Genomic DNA, 23,737 nt, shown 5'->3' on the forward strand with positions numbered 1-23,737 from the left:
TAAGGTTGGAGAGAGACAAGAAAATAAGCAAATAGTCATAGTAATTTCAGGTGGTGATAAGTGCTGTTGTAGAAATAAAAACAAGATTATGTGATGAGAATGGGGAGGAGTGCTACTTTTAGAAGGACAGAGAAGGCTTCTTAGAGGAGATAACATTTGAATAAGACCTGAGAATGGGTAAGGAACTAGCCATTTGAAGAGGTAAAGGAAGACTCTTCCAGTGGGAGAGAGCAGCAGGTTATAAAGGCTCTGGATAAAGAGGAATTCAGTGTGCTAAAAGAATGGATTGAGACATTCATCGGTCATCAAGGCTAGGGTATAAATAATCTGGGGAGAATGGGAGTGAGATAAAGTTGTCAGAGCAGGAACCTTGTAAACCATGGTAAAATATTTGGATTTTATCTTAAAAAGAAGTTTTAAAATTAATATCCTGATGCCTGTAAACCTGAACTTAAAATACATTTTTTTCTAGTCATATTTTTAAACTTTATAACTAATAGGAAATGTACTTAAATATAATTTTTATTTCAAAATTTTGATTTAATTATTGCTTCTTTTCTGACTCTTGCAATTTTCTTTCAACTAGAATCATCTCATTGTGAAAGTTCCCCCATATCATGACCAACATATAACTAGGCCAGTATCAGTGGGAATATATGTAGTGACCAATGCTGGAAGATCTCATGATGTTCAGCCATTCACTTACACTCCAGACCCAGGTATGTCAAAATAAAAAATTCTGAACTAAAATGAATTAGTTTCTAATACTTTGTAAAGAAATGAAGAAGACCGGCCAACTAAAAAGAAAAATTCTATACTAACAGGAGTTGATACTAGAATTTTTTGGAGCTAGCATTATTTTCTAAGAAGATGGCCACCAATACTGCTTTTACTCTTTGTTTAAGGGTACCATTTCAGCCTTATGCTCAAATAATAAAAGAAAAGCTAGGAATGCTCCGAAATCAGACTCTCCAGAGTTATCATACAGGTTACTCTTTAGTAAGAATTTCCATTCATTGAGCACCTCTAATGTGAAGAAAAGTGAAAGTGACAACTTTGGGAAACTGCTAATAGTCTAGCTGGCTTGCAGGATGCATTTTAGGAGAGGTGAGAGACAAAAATCACAAATACAGTCCTATGCCTGTAACATTTTCTAATCTGTGTAATTAAAAATATCAAAGACTGCTGGTGAAGAAATATTTTAATAAATTAGGCAAAATAGATGCTTTAGAAACCAGAGCAATAAGAGCAACAGAAATGTTAAAAGTCTAGAAGATCTTTAGATCTTCTGGGTAAGAAGTATGAGCTGTTTGCCTGCATTCGTTTAGTTACCTGAAGAAGAGAAGCCTTTTCCTGGCAGAAGTAGGGAGAACATTTTGGAAATGGAAGCTCTTCACATGTTGCATTGACCTAGACTTGATTTCCGCCTGGCTTACCATCGGTGCAGTTCATTTCAGGTTCAGGTATTTTCAGGATTAGCAGTTCTGTATCTGTAAATTTATTGATTCTGTATCTGTTATTTCCAAATAGTTCAGAATTCAGTGAGGTACAAGGTGAAAAAAGGTGTCAGGGAAAGAATACTCTGGCAACAGAAAGGAATGGAAACAGTAGTCAGGACAGTTATAACTAGTCTTGATAAATTCCTTTCTATCCCTTAATGTTTCCGTTTCCTTTTCTTTTAAATCATGTCTGAATTTCACAACACTGGTTCTTTTATGTTGCTACAAAAGTATGCACAGTACAGAACTAATGAAATCCTCTAATTATTTGTCTCACAATAAGAGATCACAGCTAGACATTTCAGACAGAAAAGGACAAGTTTAGAAATAATTTACTGGCATCCACAAAAATAAGGCCAAGAAAATTGGCTTATATTCAAAGACCAAATATTTTATTGTTTTCTCTCTAGGAAGACCTCAAAAATCCAAGAAAGTTTGATTTAAAACTAATGGTAGTGGCCCTGGCCGGTTGACTCAGTGGTAGAGCATTGGCCTGGCGTGCAGGAGTCCCAGGTTCGATTCCTGGCCAGGGCACACAGGAGAAGCCCATCTGCTTCTCCACCCCTCCCCCTCTCCTTCCTCTCTGTCTCTCTCTTCCCCTCCCACAGCCAAGGCTCCATTGGAGCAAAGTTGGCCCGGGCACTGAGGATGGCTCTGTGGCCTCTGCCTCAGGCGCTAGAATGGCTCTGGTTGCAACACAACGATGCCCCAGATGGGCAGAGCATCACCCCCTGGTGGGCATGCCGGGTGGATCCTGGTCAGGCGCATGCGGGAGTCTGACTGCCTCCCCTTTTCCAACTTCAGAAAAAATACAAAAATAAATAAATAAATAAAACTAATGGTAGTTAAAGTATTTAGTAACTGCTAGCTACTAAATACTGACATTGAATATTTTGTACAAGGAGGAGCTTGCTTGTGAGGGGAGAAAGATGGCATAATTAACCACAAAAAAACTTTTTTCCTAAGGAGTTTCTGTTTTGTGTAGGACGGGAGCAGGGAAGTAAGTGTATGTGTATGTCAGGGAATAGCTTTTAAAGTTTCTGCTATCCTGAAAATCTGAGGTTTTGTTGGTTTATTAATTGTAAAGAACTTCAGGACTTTGAGGTGCTTAGCATCAGCACTAAAAATCCTTATTTCTTAGTGATATGTTAACTATTAGAAAATTTCCTTTGATAAATTGCTAAGTAAAACAGCTTATAAGTCTTTTGCTTTAAAGCCTATACTAATTGGCTAGATTTGATCACGTTTAGGCTTTTATTAATATATGTTTATTCTGTTGTGTTCCTTCCTCATATTTTATCATAGATAGCATTCACTCTCAGAAGCTCTTAATTGAATAAATATATAGCATGCAGACTTTATATTGAGATCTAATATTCAGTTTCTACCTTCCCATGCTGTCACTTTTTAGTATTTCATTTTCAGTTGTACATGAGAGAGAGAATATAATTAATTTCGAGAAAACTTGGTTATAGAAATTTGTACTGTCTCATTATGATAATAAACTAGTTGTTATTGTGATTCATCTAAATGTTAAGCATTTAAATATTCAATGATGAACATTGGTAACAGCAATATTTGCAAGTCAGAGTAGAAATGGCAACCTTTATACCATTTGTCTAAATATTTAAAAGTTATACATAAAACTAACAAATAATTAAATAAAATATATCCTGTCCTCTTAATTTGATAAAGATAACTTCATAACAGCCTGGGAGACCAGATATGAATTTAGATCTCCAGACTGTTTAGAGTTCCAGCCTGGAGCATGGCAGCATGAAGAAAGAGGGCCCCTCTCCTGCCCTGCTCCTTTTCCCACTCTGGGCTCTATCGTATACCTGGAGGGCCTTGGTACACTGACCAGTGCTTCCAAGCTCTGTCCATGCTGTAAATCTAGACTGCACACATAGAGTAGTTGTGCAGAGAATTTTGGAATCACAGGTATATGATCTAAAAGTAGAATTGGGGCAAGGGCTCAGGTGAACATAAACTGAGTCTGTACAGTCTGGCAGTCACAAGCCCCTCTACAGCTCTTTTTGTGTGTGTGTGTGTGAAAGAGAGAGGGACAGACAGGAAAGGAGAGAGATGAGAAGGATCAAATCTTTGTTGCAGCACCTTAGTTGTTCATTGATTGCTTTCTCATATATGCCTTGACCAGGTGGCTACAGCAGAGCGAGTGACCTCTTGCTCAAGCCGGCGACCTTGGGCTTCAAGTCAGCAACCTTTGGGTCATGTCTATAATCCCATGTTCAAGCCAGCAACCCTATGCTCAAGCTGGTGAGCCCATGCTCAAATCGAATGAGCCCACACTCAAGCCGGCGACCTCGGGGTTTCAAACCTGGGTCCTCTGATGTCCCACTCTGACACACTATCCACTGTGCCACCGCCTGGTCAGGCAAGTCCTCTGGCTCTTTACTGCCAAAAATACATCGCATGTGCCTACTCTCAGGCATTTAGATACTTTGCAGTCATAAAACCTTTGTTTCATTGCCAGTCATTGAAGCTTAGCTTATCATTAGAGCACCTTTATTTTATTTTTTTTCTTTAACCTATTAAGACACAGAAATCATATTAGGTATTTTTTGCAGTGACTCTCCAGCAGTGATTTCTTTTAAGAAATGTGGGATATAAAACCCAATTTTTCTGTTGCTCTAAAGTAAAATGACTAAAACCTCATATAAAAGTAGAAATTTATCACCCTCACTGAATAGCTCAGTTGGTTAGAGCAGTGGTCCCCAACCCCTGGGCCGTGGACCCATACAGGTCCGTGGGCCATTTGGTACTGGTCCGCAGAGAAAGAATAAATAACTTACATTATTTCTATTTTATTTATATTTAAGTCTGAACGATATTTTATTTTTTTTAAATGACCAGATTCCCTCTGTTACATCCATCTAAGACTCACTCTTGATGCTTGTCTCAGTCACGTGATACATTTATCCGTCCCACCCTAAAGGCCGGTCCATGAAAATATTTTCTGACATTAAACCGGTCCATGGCCCAAAAGAGGTTGGGGACCACTGGGTTAGAGCATTGTCCCAAAGTGCAGAGGTTGCTGGCTCTATCCCTGGTCAGGATACATACAGGAACAGATCTATGTTTCTGTCTCTCTCTTTCTCTTGCTAAAATTGATAAATAACAATTTTTTTTAAAGTAAAAATGGCCTGACCTATGGTGGTGCAGTGGATAAAGTGTTGACCTGGAATGCTGAGGTAGCCAGTTTGAAACCCTGGAGTTGCTCAAGACATATATGAGAGTTGATGCTTCCTGCTCCTCCCCCCACTTCTTTTTCTTTCTTTCTCCTCTAAAATGGATAAAGTCTTAAAAAAATAAAATATTTTAAAAAGTGGAAATGTATCTGTATATTGCATTGTATGTTCATCTCCCCAAGCCAAGGCTTCACCATCTGTTCCCCTTTTACCCTCTTTCACCTCCCGTACCCATCTCCCTCCTGTAATCTCCACAAGAAGAAGGATTGTTTTAAGTTGCTGTTGTTTTTGTTTTGATAAATAAGCATATGCTTCTGCCCAATTGGAGATTGGTGAATTTTAGAGCATAGACTGGTAATTACAAAAACTCAACCCAACTTAGAATTCCTGCTAGACAAATAATTTAATGATATTTTTTTGTGAGAAAACAGTCCATTAACCCTTCGAGTAGTACAAACATTCATGTACATCTTTGTGCCTCCTGACTATCCAGAGTACAGTCAATTTATTTTTTAAATGTGTAAGGCAACATTAAAAACAGGCAAATGTATGATCTTCTTGTTTTCATAAATTGGTTATCAAACAAACATGATTTTAAGTTAATAAAACTGTAACTGGGCCTGACCAGGCGGTGGCGCAGTGGATAGAGCATTGGACTGGGACACGGAGGACCCAGGTTCAAAACCCAGAGGTCACCAGCTTGTGTGCAGGCTCATCTGGTTTGAGCAAGGCTCACCAGCTTGAGCCCAAGGTTGCTGGCTTGAGCAAGGGGTCACTTGCTCTGCTGTAGCCCCCTCCCCTCAGGTCAAGGCACATATTAGAAAGCAATCAATGAACAACTAAGATGCCACAACAAAGAATTGATGCTTCTCATCTCTCTCCCTTCCTGTCTGTCCCTACCTGCCCCTCTCTCCGTCTCTCTGTCACAAAAAATAAAAACAAAAAAAAAATACTGTAACTGGAACTAATTTCATTTTTGGAAAAAAAAAATTACTCCCGGGGGTCAGCGAGCATGAAAAAATCTCACTACTCAAATTAAGAAATTTAAAAATACACATTTTGCTAAGATGAAAAAGTTTAAATACTTTTTTTTTTTAATAGCAGCAGCTGGTACTTTGAATGTTAATGTGAAGAAGGAAATATCTAGTCCAGCAAGACCTTGCTCTTTTGAAGAAGCCATGAAAGGTACCAATTTGATTCTTCTAAAAAATTATGAATGGGTGATCCTGTATTTTTCTCTATCAAATTTTACTGTTTGTTTTCTCTTAATATTTGGAACACTTAACCGGGTGTCTTCCATAATGTAAAGTAAACATTTGTTTAGCTTTACTGAATGCAGAGACTTGTTTCCCAACTTGATATTTCCCTTCATTCCCTGTATAAACTTTTTTTAACATGTTGGAGTGAAGGAGTTTTTGTTTTTTTTTTCAATTCTCTAATATTAAAAATCTTAAAACTATATATAAAGCACAGTAATATACATCAAAAATAGTCTATAAAGCTTTTTGCTTCTGATATGATTAGTACTTGACATTAAGACTGAAGAGAACAAATTATGAATTACCAGCATTTGAAAAAGTTGCTTTAGGTTCTTTCTTCTGACATCTTTATCTTACTCCTCTGCCAATCCCAGGAGGCAATGAAGATCAGGATGTTATAATGTAGTAGATTTCTTTTCTTAGCAGATTTCTAATCAACTATGATACTCAATGATACTTTTGTGCCAATTACATAATGGCCATTGATTTAGTCCTATAATTCTAGCTTTTACATTAATATTCGAACATGAAATTCATGAGTTAAATCAAATTAAATTATAAAATTAAAAATACTTACATTTTGGCCCTGGCTAGTTGGCTCAGCAGTTGAGCATCGGCCCGGCGTTTGGAAGTCCCGGGTTTGATTCCCCGCCAGAGCACACAGTAGAAGTGCTCATCTGCTTCTCCACCCTTCCCCCTCTCCTTCCTCGCTATCTCTTTCTTCCCCTCCCACAGCCAAGGCTCCATTGGAGCAAAGTTGACCCAGGTGCTGAGGATGGCTCCATGGCCTCTGCCTCAGGCGCTAGAATGGCTCTGGCTACAAGAAAGCAACGCCCCCTGGTGGACATGCTGGGTGGATCCCAGTCAGCCTCATGCGGGAGTCTGTCTGACTGCTTCCCGGCTTCTAACTCTGGAAAAATAAAAAAAACTTAAAAAGCCTTACATTTTTGGCCCTGACTGGGTAGTTCAGTTGGTGTCATCTCAATACACCAACATTGCAGGTTTGATCCCCAGTCAGGGCACGTACAAGAGTCAACCAATGAATACATAAGTAAGTGGAACAACAAATTGATGTTGCTCTCTTTCTCTCCCTCTCTTTGTCTCTCTTTCAAAATCAATTAAAAATACATTTTTAAGGGGAATAATATGTTTTATCAAATACAGTGACTTTTTTTCTACTGTCAGTAGTAAAATTTAGCATTCACATGCATAATGTGTTCAATATATTAATAGCTTGCCATTATAATTTCTGACCATGAACACTTTCCAGAGCAGATTAGTGAGAAATTACATACTGGTTAGTAAACTGACAAGATTATCTGATTCAGCTACAAGAAAATTTATAAATCTGTGCTATGGATAACCATAGCTGATGTATGTTGGACATAATAAGAAGTGCTAGGCAATATGCCACACTCTTATTGGCATTATTTTATTTAATCTTCCAAACTATGAGGTAGGTAATTTAATCTCATTTCATATGAGAAAACCAATTTTCCAGAGAGGTTAAATAATTTGTCCAAAGTCATAGCTAGGATTAAAAAGTATAGGGTAGCCTGACCAGGTGGTGGCACAGTGGATAGAGCGTCGGACTGGGATATGGAGGACCAGGTTCGAGACCCCGAGGTTGCCAGCTTGAGTGCGGGCTCACCTGGTTTGAGCAAAGCTCACCAGCTTGGACCCAAGGTCGCTGGCTTGAGCAAGGGTTCACTCGGTCTGCTGAAGGCCTGCAGTCAAGGCACATATGAGAAAGCAATCAATAAACAACTAAGGTGTCACAACGAAAAACTGATGATTGATGCTTCTCATCTCCTCATTCCTGTCTGTCTGTCTGTTTCTATCTATCCCTCTCTCTGTCTCTCTCTCTGTCTCTATAAAAAAAAAGTATAAGGTAAGCTTCGGTGTATAAAGTAACACCTCTAAGCAAAAATAATTTAAGCCATGTTCATTAGATAAATAATACCATAATTAATTAATCATTAAAGATAGTCCAGAAAATTTTGGTCTTTCTTTTTCAACTTTATTCTTTTATATTTTTTATTAAATTCATTGATGCTCCCTTCATAAAGTATTGGCTGATTTAGAACACTAATTCAATGTAAACTTTTTCATACAAGATTATGAATTGAAGATTGAATGGTTTTAAATACTATGTTTAATTTTTAGTAACAAAACAACTGAAATTATGATAAAAATATTATGAAGATATAAAATTGAGTATTCAGCTATCTTATCAATTTAAAAGTTTTATTTTTTTAACTTTTTTAAAAAATTATTTTAGCAAGAGAGGAAAAGAAAGAGAGAGAGAAACATTGAACTATTCCTGTATGTGCCGGGATCAAACCGGCAATCTCTGTGCTTCAGGATGATGCTCTAACCAACTGAGCTATCCGGCCAGAGCTTCATTTATTTTTATAAATATGATATTAGTCCTGTGATCTTTAAAGTGTTTTGATTTTATACTGTCAGGCAGCCATATGCTAAAATGAATTGTAATTGAGTAGCTTTAAGCTCATGGAGATTTCCAAATTGTATCCTATAGTATATCTTGATTATGTTGAGGAGTGAAATTCAAGGCCCCTTAGAAGTGTCCTGGGAGGTATAGCTTGATAACAGAATTGCTTAGGCTCATTGATATTTAACCCACAGTCTCAGGCTCATACCAGGAGTCCTCAAGCCAATGCTGCTTCAAAAAGGGAGGGCACATTTTGATATACCAGTTTTGTATCTTATGCTACATAACATCAAAAAATAGACATTTAGCCTGACCAGGTGGTGGCGCAGTGGATAGAGCGTTGGACTGGGATGCAGAAGACCCAGGTTCAAGACCCCAAGGTCACCAACTTGAGCGCGGGCTCATCTGGTTTGAGCAAAGCTCACCAGCTTGGACCCAAGGTCACTGGCTCGAGCAAGGAGTTCCTCAGTCTGCTGAAGGCCCATATGAGGAAGCAATCAGTGAATAACTAAGGTGCCTCAATGAAGAATTGATGCTTCTCATCTCTCTTTGTTCCTGTCTGTCCCTATCTATCCCTCTCTCTGACTCTCTCTCTGTCCCTGTAAAAAAAACAACAACAAAAAATAGACATTTACATCAGGGCTAATAGTCATCACACTGTAGAATGTAATAGTTGACGACTTTAATGATTTTGAACTTCTTTTTTCTTGTATGTGTGCAGCAATGAAAACTACTGGATGTAACTTAGATAAGGTAAATATCCTTCCTAACGCTCTGATCCCTCCACTCATATCAAGTAGTATGATTAAGAGTGAAGATGTTACACCAATGGAGGTAACCGCAGAAAAAAGACCTTCCCCTATTTTTAAGGTAAGCCACATTGATTAGTGTCCCATGTCTTAACCTCAAATATGAAAATTGCCTTTTATATTTTAAGTGGCTTGATATTTTTCTCCTGTTTATGCTTTTCACTTTTTCTGTTTCTTTCACGTTTGTTTCTCTTTGGATGCACTTAATGAATTTTGCTTTTCAGAGTAAATGCTGTTATAGTCCAATAAAATAGCCTGCAGAGTGACTTCCAGTAATTTTTGACAAGGGAGGAATTAATACGTTAGCTTGACCTATAGGATGGAGGGTATAGATAGTACTGGTTTAGCATTTTCAAAATTAGAAACATTTTTATTTCCTTTTCTTTCTGACTCTTTTCCTATAACTTCCTTTCCCTTTTTCACTTGTTTTCCCCTATAATGTTACCATAAATCACAGAATGGAGATTTTTTTAACTTGCTATTAATTCATGAACCATAGAATTAATAGTCATACTGTCCTAAGCATATCAATAGCTGACTATTCTTTTACTTCCTTGGTTGACTATCTTTGCCTTTAATATGTATTTTAAAAATATTCTTTTGACAATCAGACATGTTATCACCGAGAATCATAGTCTTAAACCTGTTTTCCAAATAATAATAATATAGAGTAGGAAATGAAAAGCATGCATATGCATGTTTTTTGAATAGTATTAATTTTTGAAGTATCTCATGAGCTCGTTTAATATTTTAAAATACATATTATTTGGGGATTTTTCTTTTTTAGACTACAAAGACAGTTGGATCAACTCAACAAACATTAGAAAATATCTCTAACATAGCAGGAAATGGATCTTTTGCATCATCATCATCTTCCCACTTACCCTCTGAAAATGAAAAGCAGCAGCAGATTCAGCCCAAGGCATACAACCCAGAGACCCTAACAACTATCCAAACACAGGACATTTCACAGCCTGGCACCTTTCCAGCAGTTTCTGCTTCCAGTCAGCTGCCTAGCAGTGATGCACTGCTGCAGCAGGCTGCACCGTTCCAGACAAGGGACACTCCGTCTAGAGAGATGTTGCAGTCAGACGGCACTGTGGTGAGTTTGTCACACCTGACTGAGGCATCACAGCAGCAGCAGCAGTCACCACTACAGGAACAAGCACAGACTTTACAGCAGCAGATGTCATCAAATATTTTCCCATCAGCCAGCAGTGTGAGTCAGCTGCAGAGCACGATTCAGCAGTTGCAAGCAGGAAGTTTCGCTGGCTCTACTGCTAGTGGCAGCAGTGGGAATGTTGACTTGGTCCAACAAGTTTTAGAGGCACAGCAACAGTTATCTTCAGTTTTATTTTCTACTCCAGATGGTAGTGAAAACGTTCAAGAACAGCTTAGTGCAGACATTTTTCAACAAGTGAGTCAGATTCAAAATAGTGTAAGCCCTGGAATGTTTTCCTCAACAGAGCCATCAGTCCATACCAGACCAGATAATTTAATACCTGGAAGAGCTGAAAGTGTTCATCCACAGACTGAAAATACATTATCTAATCAACAACAGCAGCAACAGCAACAGCAGGTGATGGAATCATCTGCTGCAATGGTGATGGAGATGCAACAGAGTATCTGCCAGGCGGCTGCCCAGATTCAGTCAGAGCTGTTTCCTTCAACCGCTACAGCAAATGGAAACCTTCAGCAGTCTCCAGTTTATCAGCAGACATCTCACATGATGAGTACATTATCTACCAACGAGGACATGCAGATGCAATGTGAATTGTTTTCTTCTCCTCCTGCAGTTTCTGGAAATGAAACTACTACAACCACCACCCAGCAGGTTGCAACCCCTGGCACTACCATGTTTCAGACATCAAGTTCAGGAGATGGAGAAGAAACAGGCGCACAAGCAAAACAGATTCAGAACAGTGTCTTTCAGACCATGGTCCAAATGCAACATAGTGGGGACAATCAACCTCAGGTTAACCTTTTTTCATCTACGAAAAGTATGATGAGTGTTCAAAATAGTGGTACCCAGCCACAAGGTAATGGTTTATTCCAGCAAGGTAGTGAGATGATGTCACTCCAGTCTGGGAATTTTTTGCAGCAGCCTTCTCATTCACAGGCTCAACTCTTTCATCAAAATCCTATTGCTGATGCTCAGAACCTTTCCCAGGAAACTCAAGGTTCTATTTTTCACAGTCCAAGTCCTATTGTCCACAGTCAGACTTCTACAGCCTCCAATGAACAGATGCAGCCTCCCATGTTTCACTCTCAGAGTACCATGGCTGTGCTGCAGGGCTCTTCAGTTCCTCAGGACCAGCAGTCAGCCAACATATTTCTTTCCCAGAGTCCAATGAATAATCTGCAAACTAACTCAGTAGCCCAAGAAGAACAGATTTCATTTTTTGCAGCTCAGAACTCAATTTCTCCACTTCAGTCAACATCAAACACTGAACAGCAAGCTGCTTTCCAACAGCAACCTCCAATGTCACACATTCAGACCTCTATGCTTTCCCAAGAGCAGCCACAACCCTCCCAGCAAGGTTTATTTCAGCCTCAGGTGTCCCTGGGCTCCCTTCCTCCTAATCCAATGCCTCAAAACCAACAAGGGACAATCTTCCAGTCGCAGCATTCAATAGTTGCCATCCAGAGTAACTCTCCATCCCAGGAGCAGCAACAGCAGCAGCAGCAACAACAGCAGCAGCAGCAGCAGCAGCAACAACAGCAGAGCATTTTATTCAGTAATCAGAATACCATGGCTACAATGGCATCTCCAAAGCAGCCTCCACCAAACATGATATTCAACCCAAGTCAAAATCCAATGGCTAATCAAGAGCAACAGAACCAGTCCATTTTTCACCAACAAAATAACATGACCCCAATGAATCAAGAGCAGCAGCCCATGCAATTTCAGAACCAGGCCACAGTTTCTTCACTTCAGAACCCAGGTCCTACCCAGTCCGAATCACCACAGACCTCCTTGTTCCATAGCTCTCCTCAGATTCAGTTGGTCCAGGGGTCACCCAGTTCTCAAGAGCAGCAAGTAACTCTCTTCCTCTCTCCAGCATCCATGTCTGCGTTGCAGACCAGTATAAGCCAACAAGACATGCAACAGTCTCCCCTTTACTCCCCTCAGAACAGCATGCCTGGAATCCAAGGAGCCACCTCTTCACCTCAGCCACAGGCTACTTTATTTCACAACACTACAGGAGGCACAATGAACCAACTACAGAATTCCCCTGGCTCGTCTCAGCAGACTTCAGGAATGTTCTTATTTGGCATTCAAAATAGTAAGACATTCTTTCTAATTTCTCATTTCTTAAATGCTAATGGTTTAAATGGCTAGATGATGATTAGAAAGCACAGTGGTTTCAAGAAAATAGACTGTGGTTGGGACTGAGTTCAAGTTCCAGCTATACCACATATAGGCTGTGAGATCTTAGACAAGTTATTTGACTGGCATGAATCTAAGTTTTCACATCTAAAGTGGTGGTAATATTACATACCTGACAAGGCTATTGGGAAGATTAAGTGTGGTAGTGTATGTAAATGTATATATGTTTGCTACTTTGAGCTATGAACCTGAAAGGAAAATGCAGAGTGACAGAAAATCTCAGCCAATTAAATTAAGTAATTTCCAAGAAGATAGAAACCCATCTTTAATGTTTACATACCAAGGAAATTATATAGGATTCAAGATGATAATTAGACAAAACTGTATTTATATACTGCCTAGAGCAAACCAAAAATGAATACCAACCAGTACTTTTTGGTGAAAACCTTTTTGGGGGACTGTCGGGTGCCTCACTTTTAGTTCTGTGGTAGGTGAAAATAATAATGACTTACCTTCAGCAACTAATACTTATCTTCTTATGAATTTTAACAGAAAGTAACTAATCAGGTAGCTTCTCTATTTTAAATGTCTCTGCAGACTGTAATCAGCTTTTAACTTCTGGACCAGCTGCATTGCCAGAACAGTTGATGGCCATAAGTCAGCCAGGCCAACCACAAAACGAGGGCCAGCCACCTGTGACAACACTTCTTTCTCAGCAAATGCCAGAGAATTCTCCACTGGCATCCTCTATAAACACCAATCAGAACATTGAGAAGATTGATTTGCTTGTTTCGTTGCAAAACCAAGGGAACAACTTGACTGGCTCCTTTTAACTGGATATGTAAGTATTGCATTTTGGCTTCCTTCTTATTGAAAAGCATCTATTAATTTTATTATTCTTAGCAGATCTGGGTTAAGTAATAGCACTGCTCAGACTCTAATCTTTCTTTCAAAATGTAGTGTTCTCACAAGATGGTACTTTTATTACTCTGAATAAGTTACTTGATGAGTAATAGCTTATGGTCATGTTAATACTGGGCATTCCTTCTGGCTCTAAACTTCTTTGCTTTGGAATGACAGGAAATCCAATGTGTGTATTATATATTGAAAATAATTATGTCTCATTTCTCCCTTCCTCAAGAAAGAAATATTGAGTCAGAATACTCTGTGGAAGTATAAAAATAATGATCAAGTATCATTTATAGTACTGTAAATACTTTGGGATCACTCAGGGTAACAGGAATTTATAAATGCTTTCTCTACCGAGTGAATTATATTAAACGTCTTCTTTTTTTAGAAATTCCATGAAGAAAATCCTGATTCCAAGATGTCCTGAGATCTTGTGATTCCATGCGGATTGTTGAACTGTTACTTTAAAAACAAAATGAAATATGAAAAACTGTGATTGAGTAAATGGATAGATTTTACTCTGGCTGCAAAAGAGCACACCTATGCTGCCTATTGCAGTGATTAGCCACCATTGTTAATGTCTTCATTTTTAATATTCCTAATAACAGTGATGACTGAGACTCATCTGAGGTTCCAGCTGACAGAATTAATCGTTGCTATTTTACTAGGCACTTTTTCTTTAAAAGTACAGTTTAAATTTGAAAGCTGGATTGCTCAGTTATTATTGCTATTAGAAAATAATTCATATTGTCATGTTTACTTTACTTTTTCATTATTTTCTTTCCTGCATTGTTTTAGTCAAGTAAGAGCTTTTGAAAAAGGAAAATTCAGATAATAACTTAAGGCTGTGATTTTTATTTTCAATTTAAAAAGCACAGCTATTGGCCAAAGTGAAGGAATTCTTTTTCCGTTTCTATAGAAAAGTTGGAGAGGTGACATTCTACAAATAAGCTGTATTAAGAGCTCTACACAGCTAGGAGGCTTCTTCATCACAAAGGCAGACAACACACAACTGGGAACAGCTGGAATGCTATTGCTTTTATCTTTCAGATTATTGTTAGATCTCTGTGTTTCTGGTAAGGGCTTCAGCCATAACTGCATAGAAAAATAATTATCTTGCTCTATTAAAAATGAGGGAGTAATATGGTAAATTATGTCCAGATCTCCTCCTGCAGTAGTTTAAACTGACACAGCAGTTTGAGTCTTCTTAACCCAGTCTTGTGCTGCTTGTTCCCTCTTTATATTCATCTATATTATTCCCCTCTTTCTCACTTTATTTTAGACAGTTGGTAATATATTCCTAGCTTTGTAACCCTGTAGCAACTTAAAGGAAAAGGCCACTTTAATCTGGGGTAACCCAGCAACTCCTGCAGCACAGGTGGGGGTACCTTTTCAGGAATGAGGAGAGCTGATTCCTAAGAAGCTAGAATCAATGCATTTTCCCCATGAACGGTGCTGTTCTGAAGTCTTCAAAATTTTCTTCCCTAATCAAAACCAGTGTAAATTTTAATTTGAAAACAGGCAAAGTAAAATTTCTTGAATACATCACTTCTCCCTGAGCTGCAGTGAGTGAAATTCACTTGTCACCTCAGTGCTTTACAGTTTGAAGTGGTCGCTTCTCTGATGGTTCCCACAAGCCTTAGGCTTTACAGGGTCATGTCATTGACTTAAAATGAAGAATTATGTGTTATATCTATAGAGAGCAAAATAACACACTCCAGAACTTGCAGTTGTAGCTTTAGTTATACAGTTTTGGGTGTTCTCACCACCCATGGGATGCCTGCTTCTCACTACAACCTGTTGTCTGGACATGTGCTGTACCTTATTTTCTTTTGGCATGTAGAAAGCTATTAATACAGTTTAAGGCCAAATTGTCTGTGGCTTCTATATGTAGATAAGATGTTTTGGTATTCTTGTCTATTTCTTTTTTTTTTTTTTAAGTATACAAAAAATAGCCTGCTAATTGTTTGTTAAAGGCTACTTTTCTGTTTGTTTTTTATTTTTTCTACCCTATACATGTAATTGAACTTAGTAGAATCGTGGTCTTGTTTTTGTTTATACAGCCAGGTTCCCCCTCCCCCCTTTTTGTGATGATCTTTGGTTCTTTGAATGTGCTCTTCTTCTAATTTGTTTTTTCTTTCTCCTCATATATTCTACCCTCCACCCCCAACCTTTCTTTCATTCTCTCTCTGATTGAGAGGCATTGAATTACGTTTTCAGTAGTACAGGCTTCTTGCCGATATGAAGGGAACTTTTCAGAAAGAGACCTACTCTGGGTCATTTAATTTTGAATACAGTTTCAATCGTTCAAGTTTTGGATGGTTTATATCTAATGTGTGTTTCATTTTTTTGGAAAGCTATATTTTGTATTTAGGAAATGGTATACTATTTTGCTATTTGTACTGAGTGAGTACATTGGCATAAATATAGAAATTTATATATATACATATATATAAACTATTCTTTTTTTTGCCACACATTTTTGTGGTAAATTTGTGAGTTTGTCTGATGTTCTACCACAACGTGGCATCTGATAACAGTGAGGGGGGGTTTGTTATGTCTTTATTGAGTATTTAAGTATCTTTTGAAACAAATGACCTGTTCATTGTGGCCATTCCATCAGGCAGTTCCTTGATGTGCTTAGTGGGCTAAAGGCAGCTTACTGTGTGTTTGCTGGACCTTTCACTCAGCAAAATGTTAATGCAAGGAAACCCATGTAGGCAGTTGTGTCAGTGGTGTTTCACGAGAATGAGCCATTCAGTCTTTGCTCACTATATTTAATATTTTATTGTTATTATTAATTGGCTTTCTGTGTTCTATACCTTTTATTTATAAAGACACTAAAAAAGTTTGTAATTTTAATAACATTTTCCCCTTCTTGTAATATCCAGAGCTACTTTATAAATTCTCTGAGCTGAAAGCATTTTCCTCACTATATCTCTTCTCTCCCGACCCCTATCAGGAAAAATTACCCAGTATAGTTCAGGTTATGAGAAAGACCAGCCACACAATCCAGTGCTTCAGTTTTAAAATGTAAAACTCAAACTACAGAGGGTTGACACATGGCAGAAAGCTTACTTGGCAGGTATAAACAAAAGTAGCAGAAATAAAATACTATAAGTTTATTCCTGAGTTTTCTGAAATTTTTTCTAAAAGATTATCCAGGAAACTCGGGAAGTCTGCTTGTTCACCAGGTTCTAATCAGAATGTTAGCATCGCTCTCTGAATAACGTGGTGGCCAGAAGACTGGCCATGTGCTGACTTCTGTCATTTAGCAAGAGGTTTATCATTGTGAAATGCTGATTGCCAATGCCAAGTCACCAGGGACCAATTTTCTGTTTTATAATATCTAAGTTTAGAACAGAACATATACCTGAACTGTAATGGTTTGATTGGATGGAGGCAGAAAACCCAATTTTTATTTTCATAAATTTTGTGGTTATTTATACAAGGGCTGTGCTATGCTACCATATTCTTATTCAATAATGATACTGTTATTTTTTTTAACATTGTTAAATGTTCCTCACCCCTAAAGGCTAATGTTAAATACAGCATTCTGAATATACAATTTGGTTACAAAAAATATTTGCCTTCTTATTAAAGAGCTAGTTTAGTGGTCAGTGGTTGATACTTGTGCTAATAATGCAGTTTCCAGATTACTGTTACAAGTTACAGTTACATATAGGAGAGATTCCGTGAGCCAGCAAAGGCCTCGGGAACAATTTATTAATTTATGGCAGAAGGACCTAAATAAGTTATGAACTACATGTTATTCCTTTATATTGTTACATTCAATTGTTCTTGCTTTTAGCAACTCACATTAATGCTTGGAGCTTATCTCTGTGTCTGTGTGAGTGTTTGTGTGTGTTTTATTCCTATTGTCATTCCATTAAATATCCACACCAACATGGGAGAATATAATTAGAAGTAATATTTTGCTTCTGAGCTTTATCATGTTACCTTTGTAATTAGAATATCATGTTGTTATTTGGTCAGTGCATATCTGTTGTCAGCAGCCTCCCTAGAACAGGTTTTTAGAGGCTTTATTTATTATAGAAGCATTATTAATGAGCGACCTTCGTTCCTTTCCTTCCTTTCCCTTCCTCCCTCCTTCTCTCCCTCCCTCTCTCCCTTCCTCCCTTTCTCTGTCTTTTTCTCTCCCTTCCTCCCTTTTTGTGTAATACTATGTGCTATAGTTGGGAATTTCATTATAGTGCATTTAATTTGCCTAGGGGAAATAGTGCCCAGGAAAATGAGAAAGAAATGATGTCTGAGTCTCTCTAGGATTAAGAGAATATGTAATTCCTTTTGAGTATTTAATCTATGATAGATGCTTGTTTTAGAAAAGTAAAATTTGTTTAGATGCATGAGTAATTAAAGAACAGAATTAAATGCATTAATAATCAAAGTTTCAAATTCAACATGGTTTATAAATATTGAGTAGGAGTAACTTGAGAATTTTTCATCTTTCTGGTAAAATTTTCTGTTGAGATAACTGTTTCTTAGTTGAGTTTTGAAATTAATTGAAAATTATGTAAGACCTGTTAACTTCACTCTCAGCTTTCTGACCACAGACTTCATCCCTAACCAAGACAACCGTGTGTGTCAGTGTGCCTTTGGTTACATGGAAGGACTTAATGAGAGAGACTGAAAATAGTTCAGCAGCTTTATTAGAATAACTCAGAGTATATGCCCTAGTACATGGTTTAGTAAAGTCTCATAACACGTATAAAAAGAGGTTTTCTCCTTTGCTTATTTGTATCACTAGAGCTGAATTGTGGAGATAATTCATAATGTGTTAAATGCAAAACTATTACATATAATGTCATTTGTGAATTTTCTGAGTCCTCTGATTACTTCTTTAATTCCCATTGATTTTCATGCCATTGTAGCCTCACTTATTAATTCTATTTTTACTCTAATTTCTCTTTTAGCAAAAATTTTAAATTAATATTTTATATCTAGATTAAATGGAAAAGTGCCTTTTACCATGATAGTGCCCTTTATTTTGTAACTTCCATTTTTGCTATTGCCAAAAAAACACAAATTATTTTAATAGGTCCCAACTTTCAACTTTTCCATTTAGTCATTCATTTCTCCATTTCTTTTATTTTTGAATATCTAATTGACTTTATTAAGCAATTCATGAATCAGGCAGCACCCCATCTAGCAACTAGATGGGCACTCCAAGGGGTTGTACAAAGTGGAAGGTTTTATAGCTCCATTTCTTAATCATCACAAGAAACAACTAACTACCTAACTCTTTTTGGCAAAAGAGTAACAGAAAAGATACATAACCAGAATTGTTCCTTTGAGGGAAGGTAAGTAAAGATTACAGAATTATACTTATTAACTAAATTTGTCTTCATCTCAACCAACTAATGATAGGTCTTTCCTGAATGCTAGTGAAAATTTTACTACCTGTGACTCCATGCACACAAATGTGTGTAGTTAAATTTCTGGAAGGAAGTGTTTAAAGCATCTTCCATGATCTTAATTAGATGAATGAAAATGAATCACTAACACAGAGTTTTAAGTAAAACCTGATAATGTCAGTTTTTCTAACTAGACGGAGCCAATGAATTATAGTGCACTTCTTGCCCATCAGAACCTCAGTAATCTACCTATGAAAAATAGTGTTAAAGGAAATTAAGTTAATCTGAGTCCCTCCAGAACTAAGAGAATTCCTTTCAAGTAGATACAGTTGAATGGAGTGTCCCTCTGAGTTTTGTTAATTTTGCCTGTGTTCCCACTCCTTAACACAGTTGTGGTGCTCAAAGAAGGAGCCATTAGGAGCAGGTCAGAATAGTAGTAGCTTTAGGGTGAGCTGCTTTCCCACTTGTGAATATCTCTGTGGTTGTTGGTAACACCGAAGACTGCAAACATTTATGCATTATTCTAATACCCTGTTGATATTATGCACTTTCATCATTCCAGAGAAGTAAAAAAATACTGTGTAGTCATGATTCCTTCTTAATGAATACATCTTAACTCTTCAGAATATTTATGTCCCCTTTTTTTTTTTTTTTTTTTTTCTTCCATTTTTCTGAAGCTGGAAACAGGGAGAGACAGTCAGACAGACTCCCGCATGCGCCCGACCGGGATCCACCCGGCACGCCCACCAGGGGCGATGCTCTGCCCACCAGGGGGCGATGCTCTGCCCATCCTGGGCGTCGCCATATTGCGACCAGAGCCACTCTAGCGCCTGAGGCAGAGGCCACAGAGCCACCCCCAGCGCCCGGGCCATCTTTGCTCCAATGGAGCCTTAGCTGCGGGAGGGGAAGAGAGAGACAGAGAGGAAAGCGCGGCGGAGGGGTGGAGAAGCAAATGGGCGCTTCTCCTGTGTGCCCTGGCCGGGAATCGAACCCGGGTCCTCCGCACGCTAGGCCGACGCTCTACCGCTGAGCCAACCGGCCAGGGCTTTATGTCCCTTTTTATTTTGGATAGCAGCTTGGTACAAGTGTTATGTGAATATTTTCTAAAATGACTATAGTAGGATTTAGGATGTACTTTGAAGTGTAATATACTATATGGGGAAATGCTTATACTTCAGGAAATCATTTTAGAAATATTAAAGTGTTCAGTTTGCTCATCTATATGTATGAGAGTTCGTTAAAATCTGCCCTCTTCCTATATATTTTGTGTCATGTACATAATAACAGTATAATATATAGTTTTCTACATATACAGTATATGTAAACCAGTGGTTCTTAGCTTACCGCCAAATCAGTATCACCTGGGAACTAGTTAGAAATGCAAATTCTTGGGGCCTATCCCAGATGCACTGAATCAGAAATTCTGGAGTAGGGCTCAGCAGTCTGTTTTATCGCCTTCCAGGTGACTGATGCATGTGTGGTTTGAGAACCCGTTACAGACTATTTACAGTAAGATATAGAAAGCTGGGGTTTTTATGCACTCATATATTATCATTGTTCTTTTGTAAATCCAGCTTAACCTGGTTATTCATAATTCTTTATCGGCAATGATAATTTATTCTCAGTACTGCCTATATTTATGTATATATACTGTTACTCTAGTTATTGATAATTTAGTTAACTTAGTTTGGCATATTCCTACCACTTACTAAAAAGTTTACATTAAGTGTTTGATTTAAAGATATAGGTGCAATGTCCTGTATTTCTTTTGTTATGACATTTAAGTAGCTAATATAATTGACAGGTGCTAAATTCTCCTGTTTATTCATAAAATGGGTACACTGTGGGCAGTGATAATACAAACTTTTTTCATTGCCTCTTAACTTTACCAGCAGACTGCAGTTTGGTCTGGCTAGGCCAACACTCAGAAACAAAATTGGCATTCCTCTATTTATATTTATATCTGAGATACTAAACCAGATGGCTGGCCAGATCAACAAAGCACCTTATTTAATTTCTTTTTTTAATACATGAAACTTCTTTAAAAGTACCTTGCTTTGTAGGAGAACTGCTGCAATATAGATATAACTATCCTTGGAACTTATGCTTTAGACAAGAGTTATTTACTAAAATAAATATTAAGATAATGCATTGTATAATTTGGGCATTTCTCCCTTGTCAATGTATATGCATCATGGTAAATATATATAAACTAACCACAAGACAAGTAGATTTATCCATTCATTTTAATCTCCCTAATTTAATGCCATCATAATTGTTCTAATATTTCTCCCACTGTTTACAAATCACCAGTTAATTAATTCATGAAAGAAAGATGCACATTTCAAAGTAAAAATTATTATATACTCCATAAAAATCACCACTGCCTAATACCAGCAGTGGAAATGTAAGTGGCTTACTCTACAAATTATGGTGCTGGCAAAACCATAGGCAGACTGTTGGGAGATGCTCTAGCTACATTCCTCCTTCCTTGTTCCCTTTCATCTCTCCCCCACCTGATGCTTAATATATTCCTGTACCCAAAGCTTTCTACCACAGTGTATTTGACTTCAACTTGTAAGGTCTCCTATAAAAACCCCATGTTTAAGCCCCAAATCACCTCCCAGAAGTAATTTGCCTAGTGTGAATAATTCCTAGGGATCACTTATTATTTTAGCTAATGAACCTCAGGACAACACACATGCGCACACACACCCCATCTCAGATATTTGAGAGTGGGTTTGGAATCAGACTAAGGTGTCCTGCACTGAAGTGTTTATGACTTTTATGACTTTAGGGGCTACAAACTGATTCCAATGACATTCAGCCAATTTCTTTGCATCTATTGAATGTATCTTCTCACCTTGTTCCCTTACTTCTAATTGATAAGCTCCAAGTAGTTGCTAATTTTTTGACAACTTTTTCTTAGCCTTTTAAATAAATATATTACAAGTATTTCATTAACCTGTTCTCAAGTGGTTTACCTACCATTCTGCCATTTAAATTTTATTTTAATTGCTTTGAGCACACTGATCAACCACTGACCTGCCTTCTTTCATTGTCCCACAAGACTAAGGGTTATATTTTTGTGTATATGGCTTTCATAGTTGGGGTTGCAGAGCACTGACACCAGATATTTTCCGTTTGTTCTCTGGGGGAGTTTTCATTTGCATCTATGTTTTTAGCTATCTGTGATAACTTGTTAAATATTAAAAAGATATTTTGCTTCTATTGGAACATTTGTATACTCGCAACTATATTTCTGTAAACAGCTGCAGTAAAAAATAAAACATTGAAAGTTTTCATTTTGCAGTGGATAACTGTCTTTTTTCCTCAAACTTGGTGGACAAATTCATATCCATGAATGTCAGTTTTGAGCATCATGATTATGTGGCTGAAATGATAAAATCTTTAGGAAAAGGTATGAAATAAATATTTTCAAGTAGTTACTTTGTGCCTACTATTATTATTATTTGTGCCAGTGTACAAGTGCTTAGTGTCATGGAATTTTTGTTAGTTTTACTTAGTTTATTTATTTTTATTTTTTTATTTTTTTAATGACTTTATTCAGTTTTCAGAGAGGGAAAGAGGGAGAGAGAGAGAGAGAGAGAGAAAGAGAAGGGGGAGGAGCAGGAAGGATCAACTCCCATATGTGTCTTGACCAGGTAAGCCTGGGGTTTCGAACCGGCAACCTCAGTGTTCCAAATCTATGCTTTATCCCACTGTGCCACCACAGGTCAGGTAGTTTTACTTAGTTTAAATGTTCCATGCTAGTAAAATAATACATATACATGGTGGTAAATCGAGTAGCATGGAGGTGCTCTCGATGAACACCAAAGCTGCCTAGCCCTCAGTCCCATATCCAGAAGCAATCTCCTTTTATTCTTTCCGCAGTTATTTCCTACATATGTAGGTTAGTGTTTACCAGAGTGTAACATGTAACAATGTATCACTAGTGGTACTCAAAATGATTTCAGGTGACAGGTGGGAAACATTATTCTTTTTTTTTTATTATTTTTCTGAAGTTGGAAACCGGGAGACAGTCAGACAGACTCCCGCATGCGCCTGACTGGGATCCACCCGGCACGCCCACCAGGGGGCGATGCTCTGCCCCTCCAGGGCGTGGCTCTGTTGGGACCAGAGCCACTCTAGCGCCTGGGCCAGAGGCCAAGCAGCCATCCCCAGCGCCCGGGCCATCTTTGCTCCAATGGAGCCTCGGCTGCAGGAGAGGAAGAGAGAGACAGAGGAAGGAGGGGGGGAGGGGGGAAGAAGCAAATGGGCGCTTCTCCTATGTGCCCTGGCCAGGAATCGAACCCGGGACTTCTGCACGCCAGGCCGATGCTCTACCACTGAGCTAACCAGCCAGGGCCTGGAAACATTATTCTTAAACATAATATATGTGTTTTAATGTGCATTAGAAAAAATATGTGCCCTGGCCAGATAGCTCAGTTGGTTGAAGCATCATCCCAAAGCACAGAGGTTGTCATTTCGATTCCCAGTCAGGGCACACAGAGGAGCAGCTCAATGTTCCTGTCTCTCCCTGCCTACCTCTCAAAAAAGAAAAGAAAGGAAAAATATAATGTGTCCACCTACTAGATTATGGGGAGATGTGAGTCAAATTAAAGAAAAATATTAAACCTATACTAATACAGATAATACATGGATATCATGAACACGATTTGTAAAACACTGATGTTTTAGAAGTACTGCTTTAGACATATTCTTATCAAATATAGACGACATCTGTTGATTCTGTGAAAGTGACTGACTTTTTAACATATCCAGATGGATCTAAATGAGTTGTCACTTTAGTAGGATTAAATTAATTAAATATGTTAATATCTAATTATATATATAGTTCAATGCTGCGATTGTTTAAAGTAAGTTTAAA

The 23,737-nt window shown here is 38.0% G+C and overlaps 1 protein-coding gene across 7 annotated transcripts in view; it reads left to right on the forward strand.

The window, feature by feature from the left end:
• Positions 1-22,151, forward strand: part of NFAT5 (nuclear factor of activated T cells 5) — a 125,208-nt gene extending 103,057 nt beyond the window's left edge. For 4 of the 7 annotated variants that reach the window (XM_066243990.1, XM_066243993.1, XM_066243995.1 and 1 more), the window contains 6 exons: positions 587-719; positions 5,810-5,893; positions 9,144-9,292; positions 10,019-12,518; positions 13,160-13,403; positions 13,860-22,151. In XM_066243990.1, coding sequence (XP_066100087.1) covers positions 587-719; positions 5,810-5,893; positions 9,144-9,292; positions 10,019-12,518; positions 13,160-13,395 — 3,102 coding nt within the window. In that variant the 3' untranslated portion in view covers positions 13,396-13,403; positions 13,860-22,151. The remainder of the gene's footprint in view (positions 1-586; positions 720-5,809; positions 5,894-9,143; positions 9,293-10,018; positions 12,519-13,159; positions 13,404-13,859) is intronic. The other 3 variants (XM_066243991.1, XM_066243994.1, XM_066243992.1) reach the window with 2 other exon arrangements.
• Positions 22,152-23,737: the final 1,586 nt, after the last annotated feature.

The sequence above is a fragment of the Saccopteryx bilineata genome, chromosome 9 (genome assembly GCF_036850765.1).
Source record: "Saccopteryx bilineata isolate mSacBil1 chromosome 9, mSacBil1_pri_phased_curated, whole genome shotgun sequence".
In the NCBI taxonomy this organism is placed as follows: domain Eukaryota; kingdom Metazoa; phylum Chordata; class Mammalia; order Chiroptera; family Emballonuridae; genus Saccopteryx; species Saccopteryx bilineata.